The sequence below is a fragment of the Arachis hypogaea genome, chromosome 18 (genome assembly GCF_003086295.3).
Source record: "Arachis hypogaea cultivar Tifrunner chromosome 18, arahy.Tifrunner.gnm2.J5K5, whole genome shotgun sequence".
NCBI classification, from domain to species: domain Eukaryota; kingdom Viridiplantae; phylum Streptophyta; class Magnoliopsida; order Fabales; family Fabaceae; genus Arachis; species Arachis hypogaea.
This window is the reverse complement of record NC_092053.1, coordinates 30473016-30491167: the sequence shown is the minus strand read 5'-3', so window position 1 is coordinate 30491167 and position 18152 is coordinate 30473016. Positions and strand designations below refer to the sequence as shown.

Sequence of the window (18152 nt, the reverse complement as noted above, 5' to 3'; positions counted from 1 at the left end):
TCTTGTTTTGTGATTTTTCTTGTTTTTCTTATGCATTCTAGATTTATTGGTATCTAAAAAAAATAAAAAAAATAAAATATTTTTATACATTAAACACCTTGTTAAAACACTTTAAATTTATAACTCAATTGGCTAGAGCGTTGTGTCTATGTTCTTGTGAATAGTTGCTCCTTTGAGTCTTTCTTTCTAAAATATTTTCAAAAATAATTTTTCTTTAATTAAATCTTGTGTCAAGTTTTAAGTTTGGTGTTTTCTTGTTAGTTCTTATTTAATTTTCAAAAATTAGTTTTTGGTTTTCTAAAAATTTTAAGTTTGGTGTTCTTTTTTTATGTTCTTGAGTCCTTTGAGTCTTTGACTTTTTGTTCTTCGTGTTCTTGTGAATCTTCAAGGTGTTCTTAAGTCTTTCTTGTGTTTTGATCTTAAAATTTTTAAGTTTGGTGTTCCTTGGTGTTTTTCCTCCAAATTTTCGAAAATAAGGAGCATTAGATCTAAAAATTTTAAGTTTTGTGTTTTTTTATTGTTTTTCTCTTTCCTCATTGAATTCAAAAATATCTTTTTCCTTTATTTTAATTGATTTTTCGAATTTTCCTTTTAAAAATTCAGATTTTATTTTAAAATTTTTTATTTTATCTTATCTTAGTTTTAAAATTTCAAAATTCATATCTTTTTCAAAATCTTATCTTATCTTATTTCAAATTTCAAAACTTTTTAATTTAAAGTCCTTATCTTCTCTTACCTAGCTTATCTTATCTTTTCTAATCTCAAATCTTAAAATCAAATCTTTTTCATATCTTTTCTTTTTTTATTTATTTTTATTTTCTTACAAGTATCTTTAATTTTAAGACATATCTTTTTCAAAACTTCCTAACCAATTTCTCTCTCTTCATTTTTTCGAAAACCCTCACCCACATTTTTTTTCAAATCTTTTTAATTAATTAATTTAGTTTTTAATTTTCTTTTATTTCTTTTTCTTCTAATTTTTGAAATTATAGTCAATTTTTCATTTATTTTATTTTATTTTATTTTAATTTCAGTTTTTAAAAAAAATATTTTATTTGCAATTCACATCATCTCCCTTTCTCCGTCATGGATCTAAGTGGAAATGAACAGTCCAGAAGGACTCTGGGGTCATATGCTAACCCCACTACTGCTTCATATGGGAGCAGTATCTGTATACCCTCAATTGGAGTCAGTAGCTTTAAGTTGAATCCTCAACTCATTATCATGGTGCAGCAAAGTTGCCAGTATTCCGGTCTTCCACAGGAAGAACCTACAGAATTTCTGGTACAGTTTTTACAAATTGCTGACACAGTACATGATAAAGAAGTTGATCAGGATGTCTACAGATTATTACTGTTTCCATTTGCTGTAAAAGACCAAGCTAAGAGGTGGTTAAATAACCAACCTAAGGCTAGCATAAGGACATGGAAACAGCTGTCAGAAAAATTTCTGAATCAATACTTCCCTCCAAAACGGATGACACAGCTAAGGCTGGACATCCAAGACTTTAAACAAGGAGATAATGAATCTCTTTATGATGCCTGGGAGAGATACAGAGAGATGCTAAGAAAATGTCCCTCTGAAATATTTTCAGACTGGGTGCAATTAGACATCTTCTATTATGGGCTTACAGAGAAAGCTCAAATTTCTCTAGATCACTCAGCTGGTGGATCTATACACATGAGAAAGACCATTGAAGAGGCTCAAGAGCTTATTGACAGTTGCCAGAAATCAGCATCTGTACCTAAATAGTGAATCTTTCATGAAAGAAAAGGCTAAAATAGTAACTGCTGAACTCAGTCCTGCAGAACAAATTACTGAATTCAATAAGCAATTAGACTTTCTAACAAAACAGCTGGCCGAATTCAAGGAGATACTACAAGACACAAGAATAGCTAATCTGAATATGGAAGTACAGTTGAAGCAAACAGAACAGCAGCTATCAAAACAAATAACGGAAGAGTGCCAAGCAATTCAATTAAGAAGTGGAAAAACATTAAATACCTCACTTCAAAGCAGCAGGAAGCTAAGAAATGAACAACCTGTTATCCAAAATCCCTCTGAGGACAGTAAGAGCCCAGAGAGGAATAACTCTGGCGTTCAAATGCCAGAAACAGGCGAGGATTTGGCGTCAAACGCCCAATGGAAGCTCAGTTCTGGCGTTCAAACGCCAGGAACAAGTAAGGAGTTGGCGTCCAACGCCACTCCAGCTTCTAACCCTGGCATTCAAATGCCAGTGAGGGATCAGACACACACAAGTGCTGATAACAACCCCTCTAAAAAGGCTTTTCCAACCACCTCTGTAGGAAATAAACCTGCAGCAACTAAGGTTGAGGAATATAAAGCCAAGATACCTTATCCTCAAAAACTCCGCCAAGAGGAGCAGGATAAGCAATTTTCTCGCTTTGCTGATTATCTCAGGACTCTTGAAATAAAGATTTCGTTCGCAGAGGCACTTGAGCAAATACCTTCTTATGCCAAGTTCATGAAGGAGATCTTGAGTCATAAGAAGGATTGGAGAGAAACTGAAAGAGTTCTCCTCACTGAAGAATGCACTGCAGTCATTCTGAAAAGCTTTCCAGAAAAGCTTAAAGATCCCGGAAGCTTTCTAATACCATGCATATTAGAGGGTAATTGCACCAAGACAGCTTTATGTGATCTTGGGGCAAGCATCAACCTAATACCTGCATCCACTATCAGAAAGCTTGGTTTAACTGAAGAAGTTAAACCAACCCGGATATGTCTCCAACTTGCTGATGGCTCCATTAAATACCCATCAGGCGTGATTGAGGACATGATTGTCAGGGTTGGGCTATTCGCCTTTTCCACTGACTTTGTAGTGCTGGAAATGGAGGAGCACAAAAGTGCTACTCTCATTCTAGGAAGACCTTTCCTAGAAACTGGACGAACTCTCATTGATGTCCAAAAGGGGGAAGTAACCCTGAGAGTCAATGAGGATGAGTTTAAGTTGAATGCTATTAAAGCCATGCAGCATCCAGACACACCAAAAGACTGCATGAAAGTTGATCTCATTGACTCTTTGGTAGAGGAGGTCAACATGGCTGAGAGTCTCGAATCAGAGCTGGAAGACATCTTTAAAGATGTTCAGCCTGATTTGGAGGGTCCAGAGAAATTGAAAGAGCCTCTGAGACTTCCTCGGGAAGAGGAGAAACCTCCTAAACCCGAGCTCAAGCCATTACCACCATCCCTGAAATATGCATTTCTGGGAGAAGGTGACACATTTTCAGTGATCATAAGCTCTGCTTTAAATCCACTGGAAGAGGAAGCACTAATTCAAGTGCTAAGGACACACAAGACAGCTCTTGGGTGGTCCATAAGTGACCCTAAGGGCATAAGCCCAGCTAGATGCATGCATAAAATTCTATTTGAGGATGATGCTAAGCCAGTGGTTCAACCACAGAGGCGGCTAAATCCAGCCATGAAGAAAGTAGTGTAGAAAGAGGTCACCAAATTACTGGAGGCTGGGATTATTTATCTTATTTCTGATAGCCCCTGGGTGAGCCCTGTTCAAGTTGTTCCCAAGAAGGGAGGCATGACAGTGGTTCATAATGAAAAAAATGAACTGGTTCCTACAAGAACAGTTACAGGGTGGCGCATGTGTATTGACTACAGAAGGCTCAACACAGCCACCAGAAAGGATCATTTTCCTTTACCATTCATAGACCAGATGCTAGAGAGACTAGCAGGTCATGAATATTACTGCTTTTTGGATGGCTATTCAGGTTACAACCAAATTGCAGTAGATCCTCAGGACCAAGAGAAAATAGCATTCACATGTCCTTCTGGAGTATTTACTTACAGAAGAATGCCTTTTGGTCTGTGCAATGCACATGCAACCTTTCAGAGGTGTATGCTCTCTATCTTCTCTGATATGGTAGAAAAATTTCTGGAAGTCTTCATGGATGACTTTTCAGTATTTTGAGACTCATTCAGCTCCTGTCTTGACCATTTAGCACTTGTTCTGAAAAGATGCCAAGAGACCAACCTAGTTTTAAACTGGGAAAAATGTCACTTTATGGTGACTGAAGGAATTGTCCTTGGGCATAAAATTTCAAATAAGGGGATAGAGGTGGATCAAGCTAAAGTGGAAGTAATTGAAAAATTACCACCACCTGCTAATGTTAAGGCAATCAGAAGCTTTCTGGGGCATGCAGGATTCTATAGGAGGTTTATCCTAATTTGTTTTTAGTTGCTTGGGGACAAGCAACAATTTAAGTTTGGTGTTGTGATGAGCGGATAATTTATACGCTTTTTGGCATTGTTTTTAGGTAGTTTTTAATATGTTTTAGTCACTTTTTATTATATTCTTATTAGTTTTTAAATAAAAATCACATTTCTGGACTTTACTATGAGTTTGTGTGTTTTTATGTAATTTCAGGTAATTTCTGACTGAAATTGAGGGAGCTGAGCAAAAATCTGATTCAGGCTGAAAAATGACTGCAGATGCTGTTGGATTCTGACCTCCCTGCACTCGAAATGGATTTTCTGGAGCTACAGAAGTCCAAATGGCGCGCTCTCAATTGCGTTGGAAAGTAGAAATCCAGGGGTTTCCAGCAATATATAATAGTTCATACTTTGCTCAAGGATAAATGACATAAACTGGCGTTCAACGCCAGTTCCATGTTACAGTCTGGCGTTAAACGCCAGAAATAGGTTACAAATTGGAGTTAAACGCCAAAAACAGGTTACAACCTAGCGTTTGACTCCAGAAACAGCCTAGGCACGTGTAAAGCTTAAGTCTCAGTCCCAGCACACACCAAGTGGGCCCCAGAAGTGGATTTCTGCACCATCTATCTTAGTTTACTCATTTTCCATAAACCTAGGTTACTAATTTAGTATTTAAACAACTTTTAGAGATTTATTTTGTACCTCATGACATTTTTAGATCTGAACTTTGTACTCTTTGACGGCATGAGTCTCTAAACTCCATTGTTGGGGGTGAGGAGCTCTGCTGTGTCTCGATGAATTAATGCAATTATTTCTGTTTTCCATTCAAACACGCTTGTTTCTATCTAAGATGTTCATTCGCACTTCAATATGATGAATGTGATGATCCGTGACACTCATCACCATTCTCAATCTATGAACGCGTGCCTGACAACCACTCCCGTTCTACCTTCGATTGAATGAATATCTCTTGGATTCTTTAATCAGAATCTTCGTGGTATAAGTTAGAATTCATTGGCAGCATTCTTGAGAATCTGGAAAGTCTAAACCTTGTATGTGGTATTCCGAGTAGGATTCAGGGATTGAATGACTGTGACGAGCTTCAAACTCACAAAGGTTGGGCGTAGTGACAGACGCAAAAGGATCAATGGATCCTATTCCAGCAGGAGTGAGAACCGACAGATGATTAACCGTGCGGTGACAGCGCACCTAGACCCTTTTCACTGAGAGGATGGATGGTAGCCATTGACAACGGTGATCCACCAACACACAGCTTGCCATAGGAGGAACCTTGCGTGCGTGAAGAAGAAGACAGGGGAAAACCAGAGATTCAGAAGACAAAGCATCTCCAAAACTCCAACATATTCTCCATTACTGCATAACAAGTATTTATTTCATGCTCTTTTATTTTTCGCAATTCAAACTGATAATTATAATTGATATCCTGACTAAGAATTATAAGATAACCATAGATTGCTTCAAGCCAACAATCTCCGTGGGATTCGACCCTTACTCACGTAAGGTATTACTTGGACGACCCAGTGCACTTGCTAGTTAGTGGTACGAGTTGTGAAAAGTGTGATTTACAATTCGTGCACCAACAAGCATTAAAGCAAAGGGTTGCAAAGAGATATAACACTAAAGTAAGGCCCAAAAATTTTTAACTAGGAGACCTAGTATTGAGACAGACTGACATTGGTACCACGAAAACTCAAAGAAAGCTGCTCCCCAATTGAAAGGGACCCCTTAGGGTGGAAAAAAAATTTCGAAAAGAGGTCATACAAGTTAAAAAATCTTAACTGTACCGAAGTCTTGAAAATGTGAATGTTATTCATCTCAAAAAAAAATACTACTCTTAAGAAATATCGATGAAAGAATAAAAGAAAACAGTACAATAAATTAAAGCGCTATTATAACAAAGACAATAAAGTCTATTAGACTTAGACTAAATAAAGAAACAATCAAAGACAATTAAGTTTATAAAATAAACTTGCCTCATACCGAATAAAAAAGTTCAAAATATATATCAAGAACAAAAAATATTTAAATACAAAATATTAAGAACGAAAAGTATTTTAATCTTAAAGCACTAAGTTCAAAATACAAAAAAAGTAAAAAATAACTGAGTTCAATGAACTTAGAAAATTTTTACAAAAAACAAACTAAATCATTTCAATGATTTCTCTATTCTTGAAAGCACCAATTCTCGAAGGGTAGTATTCTCTTCTTGTAAGGATGTGAGAAAAGCATCGAGGCTTTGAATCTAAATTGTAAAACTCTTAAGCTCCTTATATTCACATACTCAGATCGAAAATTTGAGATCTCTTTCTCAACATTTCTGACATAAGTAGTTGAGCAAAAGAACATCCTCTAAACTCTGAGAAGAGTATCCACAAGAGAAAACTAAGCCAATCCTGACTCAATTTTCTCGGTCATTATGTATTTATTGACAAACACAACAAATTAAAACTTCTTCGAGATAATACAGCCAAAAAAAGTTTGGATCTTGAGATGTCTCCACCAGTTGAGATTGGAATGTTGGAAGACGAAGCCAACCTTCCCCTCGTACAAGGACCGCTTTGAGAATAAACTCAGCTTGTTCAACGAATTCGGCTACTCTTGACTAAGTCGATAAGTTAAGAGATCCGAGTTGGGGCACTATTCTGAATAAGAATAAAAGTCATTAAATGCTTGTTAAGTAGGGTCATTAAATCATGAGCTCCTTAAATTGAGAACTATTTTGGACAAGAATAAAATTTATTAAATGCTCATTAAGAGAGGTCATGAAGTCATTATCTCATTAACATGATATCAATTCAACGGTAATCACTAAACGCGTTATACTAATATTGAAAGAACGGTAACATATAAAGGCACAATTGTAAAATTTAAAGACAATAAAATTTAAATAAACTTAGCCTAAACAAATTTAAAATAGTTAAGAGTTACTCGAGAAAACGGAAAAAGAACTTGTCCACAAAACAAACCGAAATACTAAATGTACAAAATTTTTTTGGGCTTGGTCTATCAAACTCGGGTATTTCTGACAAAGTCGCTAAGTCATGGGGCACTGTTCTAGACAAAAATAATACTCGACATTATGATTAAATGAGAATATTATATTACTAGTTAATGAGTATGTTACGTTACTAGTTAACAGACATGTTATTAAGACTAATAAAATTATAAAATTAAAAAATTATCAAATTATAACATTAAACACATACATTAAAAACAATAAATATCTAAACCGTTATCTCATAAAATACAATAAAAAAAATTAACAAATAACTTCTTCTCAATACACTATCATCTAAAATATTACTGTCTTAAATATTGAAGTATTTTGTAAGTTTTCTTCTTGACTTAATTTTAATATTATCAGATTAAAATTTCCAAATCCCATCATCTCGTTACCTCGACAAAAAGATACAAACAGTCATATAATTTTATTCTTAGATATTATATCTCTGAAGATAATTTTTTAGGAATGAAAATTCCCGAGATTACGAGGTACTAGTTTGCAAAGGGGCAAGCGTGGGTGTGTTTTGAATCTTGATGAAGATGGTGCATTGCTTTGTTGTCATCTTGAGGGTGTCCCTTGAGTAGAACACCGAATATGTCACTTGGATCATAATAAATTTCAACCTCTTCAGCTCTCAAAGTCTCATCAACCTGTAAAAATACTCGGATACAGTGGTCAGGCTACGCTAATTATTAAATTGCTACGCATTAATTACTCACTCTTTGGATTATATAAATAAGTGTGTGAATTTCAATTATGTATTAATGTAGAATAAATGCGTTGTCTTACCAATTTTTTAAAAAGGAATTTATAGACTTCTTCCTCCACGCGAATGAATTATTAAAAAATAAAATTTATTTATTATATATTTTTAAAACATATATTAAGATTATAAAATAAAAATATTTAAAAAAATTTACTAATAATAAATTTATCATATATCTTTAACACATATATATTAACTAAATTCTAAAAAAATATTATAGAATTAACTGAATAAATACAGTAGTAAAAACTGAATAAATGATTGTAATAAATATGTAATTAACTATTTGTACCCTACAAAAGATAATATAATTTAATAATTTTTTGCAACATATCCAAAAATATTTTTATGTTTCTGGAACAACTTTAAAATATATTTTTCATTTTAAATAAAGAGGAAAGAATAAATAGGTTATTAATATTTTGATAACGTGACTCTCATTATACTGACCTGGATGCACACGTAAGAGAGTTTTTAAAATTGAACAAATTAGACTCAAAGATCGATATGTCCATATTTTGAAGAAGTCAAAAACTTAAATGTATTTTTAAATTCTCAGGAATTTAAATGTCCGTAAACTAAAAAATAAGAGATCAATTTATCATTTTCTCTTAAATAAATATATGTCATTCAAAACATTCATAATTTAATGTATTATTAGACATAATTTTAAATTCATACATATTATGTTATTAATATATTAGAAATTAGAAATATCAAAACCACAATTATTATTAAATGAAGGAAATATCAAATTTCTAAAATAACTGACAATTTTCTTTTATTTTTAACAATATCCAGATAAATAACTAATCTATTACGAATTTAACTCTCATTCAAGAGTACAAAGTTAAAATAATTGATAATTTAAAGCAATAAGAAGCTTATTATAAAAGCATTCATAAGTCATCGTAACCATTTTTTATGCTGTCATTTTAAATGTATACAAAAAAATTAAGCACAAAATCAACTACTAATATAATTAATTTGATAATAACTTTTTACGTGCACACATGATATTTTAATTATTTATATTCGGGATATAAATTGCACCAACAAAGAAGTGGATATATTATTTTCAGATCAGTTTGAGAATAACGCATTCTAAGTTTCTAACATACAATTTTAAAAATAAAAAGAAAAGATATTACATTATATGCATGAAGTTATCAGATGATCAAAATTGACTATTAACTTTACTTTTTTTCAATTTAATATATTTACAAATTTATTTTACTTTTCGAAACTTAAAATTGAGAATTTTAATTATAAAATTGAAAAATAAAATTAGAAAAAAACTTGCTTGTTGTCAAATTGATGTATTTATATATTGTATATGGATCAGTTTCGATTGGCTTTTAAAAAGAGTATTTAATTTTTTTAATAAAAATACTTTTTTTTAAAAGATGTATTTAAATAAATTTTAAATTAAATAAAAATATTTTATTTCTTTAAAAAATACTTTTTTAACTCAAAAATAAAAAATACTTTTTTAACTCAAAAAAATCAATATAAATCAATATATATATATATATATATATAGAGGTTATTATTATTGTTGATTTTACTGGTGTTGTAACTATGCTGTTGCGTTGATACAATGATCCCGTTCTTGCGTTTGATACTGTGGTTGGTGGCGGTAGTGATGTTATTGTTGGTTAAGGCTGGAACCGAGGTTTTAAAAATGGATTCGGTTATTGAACCGTTTTAACTATTGATTTATTAATTTAATAATTTAATTGATTTAATTATAATTTAATCAAAATAATATTTTATATTAAAATAATAAATAAATTATAAACAATTATACTAAAATATAATAATTTAATATAAATCTCAAAATATTATTTAAATTAAAAATATAAATAAATATTCTCATCAAATATTTATATTATATTTTTATCAAATAAAAAAATATAATTATTTTATAATTATTTTATCTATTTAATTATTATTTTTTTAACAAAAAAGTTTAATTTAGTAATATTGTAAAATGTATTTATTCTATTAAGTTTAAAATTAAATCTATTAAAAATACTATATAACCCGTAAGTTGTTATTAGAAAGAAAAATATAATAAATTTAAATAAAAACAAAAATAGAATAAGATATTAATTATAAATAAATAAAAATAAATACATCAAAATTATATGTATATTGATGGATAGATAAAAAAAAAATGGATATACCAAATACTTGTTTGGCTTTGGTGTCTACAACACAAACACTTTAACCTTATTCTCATGACAAAAAAAAAAAACTACTCTTATCGACCACTTTTCATTTTCAATCCGATTGTAAAATTTTCAAATCATCATCATAACGTCGCAATTTTATATTTTAGTTTCATCAGTGGTCTTGCATAATTTCTTATTATATGAAGTAAATTTTTTACTTTCTTCATTTGTTTTTATCCTTTTGCATCTTTCTTTCTTTGCCCAAAATAAATCCAACTATATTGTTGTTGCCTTAAAAAAAATCAATACAACTGAATCCACAAGAACCTCTTCACCGAGCTCAAGAGCACTTTTTTCGTCGGTTTGGTGTTCCTTGAGCTTGTTGCGCTTCTCAAACATTCTTTTGGCACTTGAACGGTGCGGCGGTGGAAAAAACGGCGGAACAGTGGTGGTGAAAAGAACGGCGATATCAATGGATGAATAAAGGTTAGGATTTCTGTTTGTCACTTCTTTGCTTTTAGAGAGGGAGTTTAGTTCTGGAGGTGAGAGGAGTGAACGAGACAGAGATGGTTTATGTTTTTCAATTTTTTTCCTATAAAAATTCAAAACAGCGACGTTTAAGGAGAACCGGCCAGGTCATGATTTGGTCCAATTGGCAGGTTTCAGTTCGTTTTAGCAGTTTTTTGTCGATTTTTAAATTTGCGATTCTTCTTTACAAACCAAACCGCTAATGTCATCGGTTTCCGGTCGAATCGGTTCAACCAACTAATCCGATCCGATTTTCAAAATATTAGCTGGAACAGAGTCACATTAATTTGTTAGTCAACTCAATTCGACTCACTAATAGTATGATAAATTGAACTTAGTCAAATTTAAATTTGGATAAGCTCAGTTCATTGCCTCAAAAACTGGCTCGATATATTATAGTTATGTATATTAATATATATCATATATTATATATTTTTAATTCATAATCATAAGAGTAAACTACCATTTCTACCCATAAAAATTTTAAATGTTGACAAATCTATTCACGAAACAACAAATTAAAATTGTACCTATAAAAGATGAGTTTCATACGATAAATTATCCGATCCAAATCCTAAAAAACTATCCAAAAATTTCAAATTGTCTTTCTTAGTCCAACCTAATCTGCCCTAATCTCTAACCCTATTATCACCGCTCAAATTCTTTCTCTCTAACTCTCATCCATATCTACCACAACCGCCAGTGCCATCGTCACCACAACCTCCACTAACATTGTCTCCTTCTCCCTACCACCACCATCCTCCCAACAATTTAGTTTTACAAGAGCGTGAAAAAGGGACAATTTTCTAGCACGAACCCAACTTTAATTGCGCTGTGAACCCTATTGCGCGATGTCGTGCCAAGAAATTGTAGCGTTGCACTTGTTCCTATGCGTCCACACGTCGTTGTTCTTCTTTAATTCTGAACCTGCAGCATATCTTCTCTTCTCGCTCACGGTCGGAAGAACGATGCTCTCGATGCAGCCACTGCAATCCTCGGTAACCCGAGAGGAAGCGATTCGAATCCAGACCTAGAAACAGAAGCTGCTTTTCCCTTCAGCAAGAATACCGACAAGAACACGTTCCTCAATGCTAAATTGGCATGTTGTGGAGGCAGCATCAAATTGAATGCAAACACACCACGGATGTTATTGTTGCCTTCAGTGGAATTATTGATCTGGAGTGATTTCACGACGGCTGAGAAAGGGCTCTCTCCGGCATGACATGGCGGCGGACTTCTTCGATCCATCAGATGAGGACGATGCTGAAGAAGCGATTAGGATCGTACTCGATCTGCTCAATAACACCCGTAGAGGAAGGTGCTGCATTGCGCTTAAGGAATGACACATTTCTTTTAATTAGTACCTAAAATAATGTAGTTGGTTCTCTTTAGTTTTAGAGTAGTATTGGTATTTGGTTATGGTTTTTTTATATTGCTATGGTTTTATCTAACTTTTGACTTTTGAATCTGATTGTTTGTTGGGAGGATGGTGATGGTAAGGAGAAAGAGGCGATGACGGTGGTTGTTGTGGTGACGGTAACAGTGGCACTAGCGCGGTTGTGGTAGATGTAGACGAGAGTTGAAGAGAAAGAATTTTAGTGGTGATAAAGCCATAAAAGGGATTAAGGATTATGACAGATTAGGTTAGGCTAAGAAGGGTAACTTGAAATTTTTGGATAATTTTTTAGGGTTTGAATAGTTTTGTCGTATGGAACTCATTTTTCATGAATACAACTATAGTTATACAAATCAGACTGGATCAACCGGTTCGACTGAAAAATCAGTGAACCGAATTTCTAACCAGTCTAGTCTAGTCCTAGGACTGGTTAAGAATGAAAACCGATAAAAATCGGTCAAAGCCGGTGAGAATGGGTCAAAATCGGTGAAAAACGGTCCAACTAACCGAATCATCCGAGAGAAAATTTTAAAATTCATGAGAATGTAGTTTGAACTTGGGTCCTCTTGTGAGTGCATGCTCCCTTTGTCACTAAGTTATGTTATTCCTTATTATTTTACATGCTAATTATTAATTATATAGTAGAAATATATAATAAATTTTTTAGATATTATTTTAATTTTATACTCACGTATATTTAAATTAATTATGTCTTTTATTATTTATAATTATTAATATAAATATTTAAATATGTATAAATAAAAAATATCAATTTTTTATGATTATATGATATTTATTAATATTATTTTTTAATAAATACATATAATATATAATAATATAATAAATATAAACTAATTAATTAATTATTAAAATAAAAAATAGGTATTTTAATATAAAAATAAAATTAAAAATTTTTAATATAAAAAATATTATAATTTTATATACTTATTTAATAATAATCGAATTATAACTTGTTAATTATAATTTATTAAAACTTGATTGTTTTTAAAATAATAGTGACATATATATTTTAAATTTTAATTTTAAATTTTTTATTATTTTATATTTTTTATTTATGTGAAATCTGTTTTACTGGTTCAACCAGTAATTCATCAGTTGTACTAATGACCCAATGAACTAATAGTTTGACTAACCAAGTTGGGTTGGTCTAGTGGTTAGCTCACTAGTCCGCTTAAGTAAGTGTCGGGGGTTCGAATCCCGCCTTGTGCATGCAGCAACCCATTGGCCAGCGGCAAACCCTTAAATGGAGCTCAGTACCGCGACGGATTAGTCTTTGACCTGTCGGGTTGGGGGATACCGTGGGAAACCAAAAAAAAAAAAACTAATAGTTTGACTAATTCAATCACCGATTCTATTATGATAATTATGGGTACAACTTTAATTTTATTATTTTTTAGATAATTTTGTCAGTATACAGACTTTAATGGATAAAAATAATAATTTACTCTAATCATAATATATAAATTTTCACACATAATTATAATATTTATGCAATATATGAAATGCATCGTTTTTTATTTTGGTTCTATCTTGTAATATCTTTATTTATTTTATTCAGAGTTAAATAGACGATGATCTAGAATATAACAATTCTAATTAAATTATTTCTTATAAAAAATAATATATCTACATATTAATATTTTAAATAAGTTTTTATATTAATCTTCGCACAAATCCACCCAGATATCATAAACTGAAGAATAATTAAATCGGAAATTGTATGAGGATGAAGAAACAAACCTTCATAACACCAATGCCAAAGAACTCAACCATTTCTCCAGTAGGAGCATGTCCTCTGAAGGGACCTTCAAAGAAGCCCCAATGCCTGAACTTGTAGGTTACAAGAGGAGGTCCTGAATACACCTTTATCACTTCCCATGCAAAGCCACGTGGCATGGCCGTACGGAAGGCTTCATGTGAAGACTCATATGTCTCTTCTGATGCTTTGTAGAACTGAAACTGCTCTGGAAGTGTGTTCTTCAAAAGGGCATTGTAGCTTCCAAGCCTCAAAGTTTCTTCTCCATTCAACCCTTTTCTTCCTTTTTCCCTCGTCACAACATCAAAACCTTTATTAACAACTTACCATCATTCACTCTTCGTTTCTATTTAGGAGAAAAAAAAATGTCTCCTCTATAAAAAAATAATATTATTTACACACCTAGATAGATGTCTAATTTAGTAATTATATATGCTATGTGCTACCTAGCTATTTATAATGACAAGTAATAGATTTTGTATTAAATATTTTAAATTAATAACTTCATTGATCATTTATTCTTTTCATTGAACTTATAAAATAAAATGTCAAATAAGTAAGTGTATTTTCAATTAATTTAAATTCATAAAATATTATTGAATTTTAATAAGTAAATTATACATTTTTATAACCAAAATATTTCTTATTTTATCTAACATAATAAGGAAAGAAAATTTGTATTTCGTCATTAAATATTTTTAAAAATTAATATAATAATCTGAAGACAAAAAGCATTATACTTTTTCTGTTAGTCGTATATTTTTCTCTCTGCGTAGCCATATGATATGCTCATAAACTATTAATTTGATATTCAAAAAATTTAGCTGCTAATAAATTTTTTTTTAAGATATCGATAAAACAATCTCCAAATAATTTGAAAATACGACAAAAATAATTAATATTTATTATATTTTTGAAAAAGACAAAAAAATTTTTTGTATTTAACAAATATTTTATCTATTTGATACAAATTTTTGTGATAATATTTAAATAAATATTTAAAAAGTGTACGAAAAAATTCGAAACAAAATTTAATCTTTAGATTTTTTTATTTTTTTAAAAAATATAATAATTCACAATAAAAGATAACAAAAAATTCACTTCACATAAAATTATTAAATTTTAAAGATAAAAAATCTTTAATAATTATAAAAATTAGTATCAAAATCTAATCTCTTAAGTTTTTTATTTTTTATAATATATATTTAATATATAATTTTTTTACCGCATTTTTTAATTTTTCGAGAACTTGTTTATCATTAGCATTTTTTTAAATTATTTTTATCAGCAAACGTAAACTTTGAGATATCATTTTAGTATAGTTTACTCTATCTCTATTTAATTAAATTCTTGGTTATACATACTCAAGCTAAATTCATAGATAAACTTGGTATATGTTTGGTTGAAACTAGAATGATAGAATTAGTTTGTCCGCAGATTCTTTATCTATATATTAGTTTGCCCAAACCTTCGCAGTTAGCAACAGAAATTAAATCAGACGAGTTTAATAAACGTTCTCACTTCATTTGATTCTCAATTATTTAATTTATGCACAAAACATCTCTTTACACATAAAAACCAAAACAACTTTGTGGCTAAGAAGAAGAAAAATAAAGGTTTAATTTAATTTACCATTGACAGAAAGCATGAACTTGTCCGGATTTATGCTCCTGAAGTCTTGCAAGCGAGTCTTATGAGAAAGTTCCATTTCCCACAACTTCACTGCATTTTGAACCGTTTCCTCTAATGACCCTTTAGGCCACTCCTGCATATAATTAATTAATATAAATATTATATTACTTTTTAATGAATCAAAAAACTAAATAAGTAAAAAAATAGCACAAGCACTCCATGTTAATGCAAAATCTGAAAAAAAAAAGAGGTATCCAAAAGATACAATATACATAATCTAGTCTGATAATGATATCGGTCACTGTTTTTATGATTTGAAGTGGTGTATATGGAGACAACTCAACTGTTGCTGAAAAGCTCCTCTTCTAAAACAAATAAATAAATAAAAATACTTATTTTGAAACGCATGTAGCAACCTTGGTTCGGCCTTGTTCGAAGAGCTTGTTAACGGCATCGAAAAGAGGAGGGCCACCATGCCTCCAGTGAGTGTTGTGAACTTCATCTTCCAGAATCGTACGGTACTTGTCTCCATAGACCACCGCCTTCTTCTCTTCACTTCCTGAATCTCCTCCTTTCTCAGCCATGCATGTGACTTGCTGTTTCTCACTCACAACCCGCAAACCTGTCTTTTATATTTATATATAAGAAAAACGCCACCGCCTTAAAAGTAAATGAGGAGTGCTATTGCAAGCACTTTTGTTAAATTATCATCACCACTTAACCATCAAAAGCATCAAAAGAAAATTGAATGATTTTATATTATTAGATACAAATTTTACATTATTAAAAATATTATTGATGACTAAAAATTATAAAATCTATTGATTTTCTAGATTTTTTCAAAATAAATACTAAAAATGTTTTTTAATAGAATAAATTATCAAAATAATACCAAAAATTTACATTACTAATAAAAAGAATTTTAAAATATGTTAACAATAAATAAGTTTTTGAAAAATTTAAAAACATGACAAAAAGAATTAAATATTAAATATATATTTTAAAAGAGATTTTAGAGATTAAATTTTAAATTATTATTAGATAAATAAGATCTTTTTATCTTTAAAATTTGATAATTTTATACCAAATGAATTTTTTAAAAAATTTTTTATTGTGAATTATCATATTTAAAAAAAAAACTAGAGATCAAATTTTGTTTCGGATTTTTTCGTACACTTTCTAAATATTTATTCAAATGTTAGACACAAAAATCTAAATCAAATGAATAAATTATTTGCTAAATACAAAAGTTTTTTTTTTATCATCTACAAAAACTATAATAATTATTCGTTATTTTTGTTATATTTTCAAATCATTTAATGATTGTTTTGTCGGTAATATCTTTTAGAGACTTTTTTGTCAACCATTAAAACTTTTAGGTACCAAATTCATAATTAACCCTTCTTTAATATGTTGTCTCATAGTATTTATTGCATTCATAATATTCAGGTAATATATATATCGGTAAAAATTTATATAAAGTTGTTTTTATGTGTTAAATTGATAGTTGAAAATTGTTATATAATAATTTAGTCAAACATATTAAATCATTTAACAATTTCTAATTAACAACTTCATATAAAAATAGAAACAGGAGAATGACTATCCACCACATATGTTATTCATTTATTTAAGAAAGAGAAACAATGTAATGTTGATTTATTAATTGCATTAATTAAGGCCTATTTTTTATAAAAATATTTAGGAAATAATAAAAATTAATTTAAATAGTTTAAAATTTTTTTATTTTGTATTCTATAATTATTACTAAAATAAATAATTTTAGATGTAACAAATATATAACTACAGATATTACATATATAAAATTATAAATATTAAATTAAATAAAATAATTTAGGACTATTATCTCTCTAGTATTATATATATATATATATATATATATATATATATATATATATATATATATATATATAAAATTATAAAATTTATTTTTTCTAAAAATTTAAGGGGATGAAAAGAGATACTTCAATTGTTATACTTTTAATACACTCTTTTAAATACAAACGTTTTTTATGCTATTTTTATGCTATTTTATAAATTTTTCTAAAAAAACATTTTATATAAATTTTTTTATTTATTTTATACTATTTTTTTATGAATAACAAGAATCGAATTCTAAATTATTTGACTATATAAATTTTAATACAATCTCATGAAATTATTTTTTTTTCTAAAATTTAATTAAACTCATAGAAAAGAGACGTGAATGTTTAATTTATATCTCTAACAATTATGATTAAAATATATTTTTTTATTTTGTATTGGAAAATTATATTTAGTACGAAACGTAGAGAAGAATAATAAATAGTTGGTATATTGATATAAAATACTCTTATTTTAAAATATCTACTCAAAAGAAAACATCTTGAAATTTTATTCTACTAATTTAGTTAAAAAGTTTGTGTGTGTATCTATATATATCCAATGAATTTTGAATACATTAAATACGTTAAAAATATAAAATTACTCGTTTTTTTATTCCTAATAAGGTTCTTATATATTCCTTAAAATATTATTATATTTTTAATATCTTAATAATATGAATTAAATTTTTAATAACACTTAATTAATTGGGTCTTATTACTAATAAGTAAGAGCATAACTTGAAGAGTATAATAGAAAGTTTTATATAAAAATAATTA

The 18152-nt window shown here is 29.7% G+C and overlaps 1 protein-coding gene across 1 annotated transcript; it reads right to left on the bottom strand.

The window, feature by feature from the left end:
• Window positions 1-7428: 7428 nt before the first annotated feature.
• Window positions 7429-16087, bottom strand: LOC112773207 (pathogen-related protein). The gene is made up of 4 exons (XM_025818273.3): window positions 15906-16087; window positions 15490-15622; window positions 13842-14140; window positions 7429-7863 (listed from the first exon to the last, which is right to left on the bottom strand). Exons 1-4 carry the CDS (start codon window positions 16071-16073, stop codon window positions 7705-7707), a joined length of 759 nt encoding a protein of 252 aa, XP_025674058.1. The 5' UTR covers window positions 16074-16087; the 3' UTR covers window positions 7429-7704.
• Between the last annotated feature and the right edge of the window lie 2065 nt (window positions 16088-18152).

Excerpts from the sequence above, each read along its gene's own strand:
- LOC112773207 (XM_025818273.3), bottom strand. The coding sequence starts at position 16,073 with ATGGCTGAGAAAGGAGGAGATTCAGGAAGTGAAGAGAAGAAGGCGGTG. Across the intron at positions 14,141-15,489 it reads GTTCATGCTTTCTGTCAATG|GAAGAAAAGGGTTGAATGGA; the intron begins GTAAATTAAATT and ends CGAGGGAAAAAG. Across the intron at positions 7,864-13,841 it reads TTGGCATTGGTGTTATGAAG|GTTGATGAGACTTTGAGAGC; the intron begins GTTTGTTTCTTC and ends GTATTTTTACAG.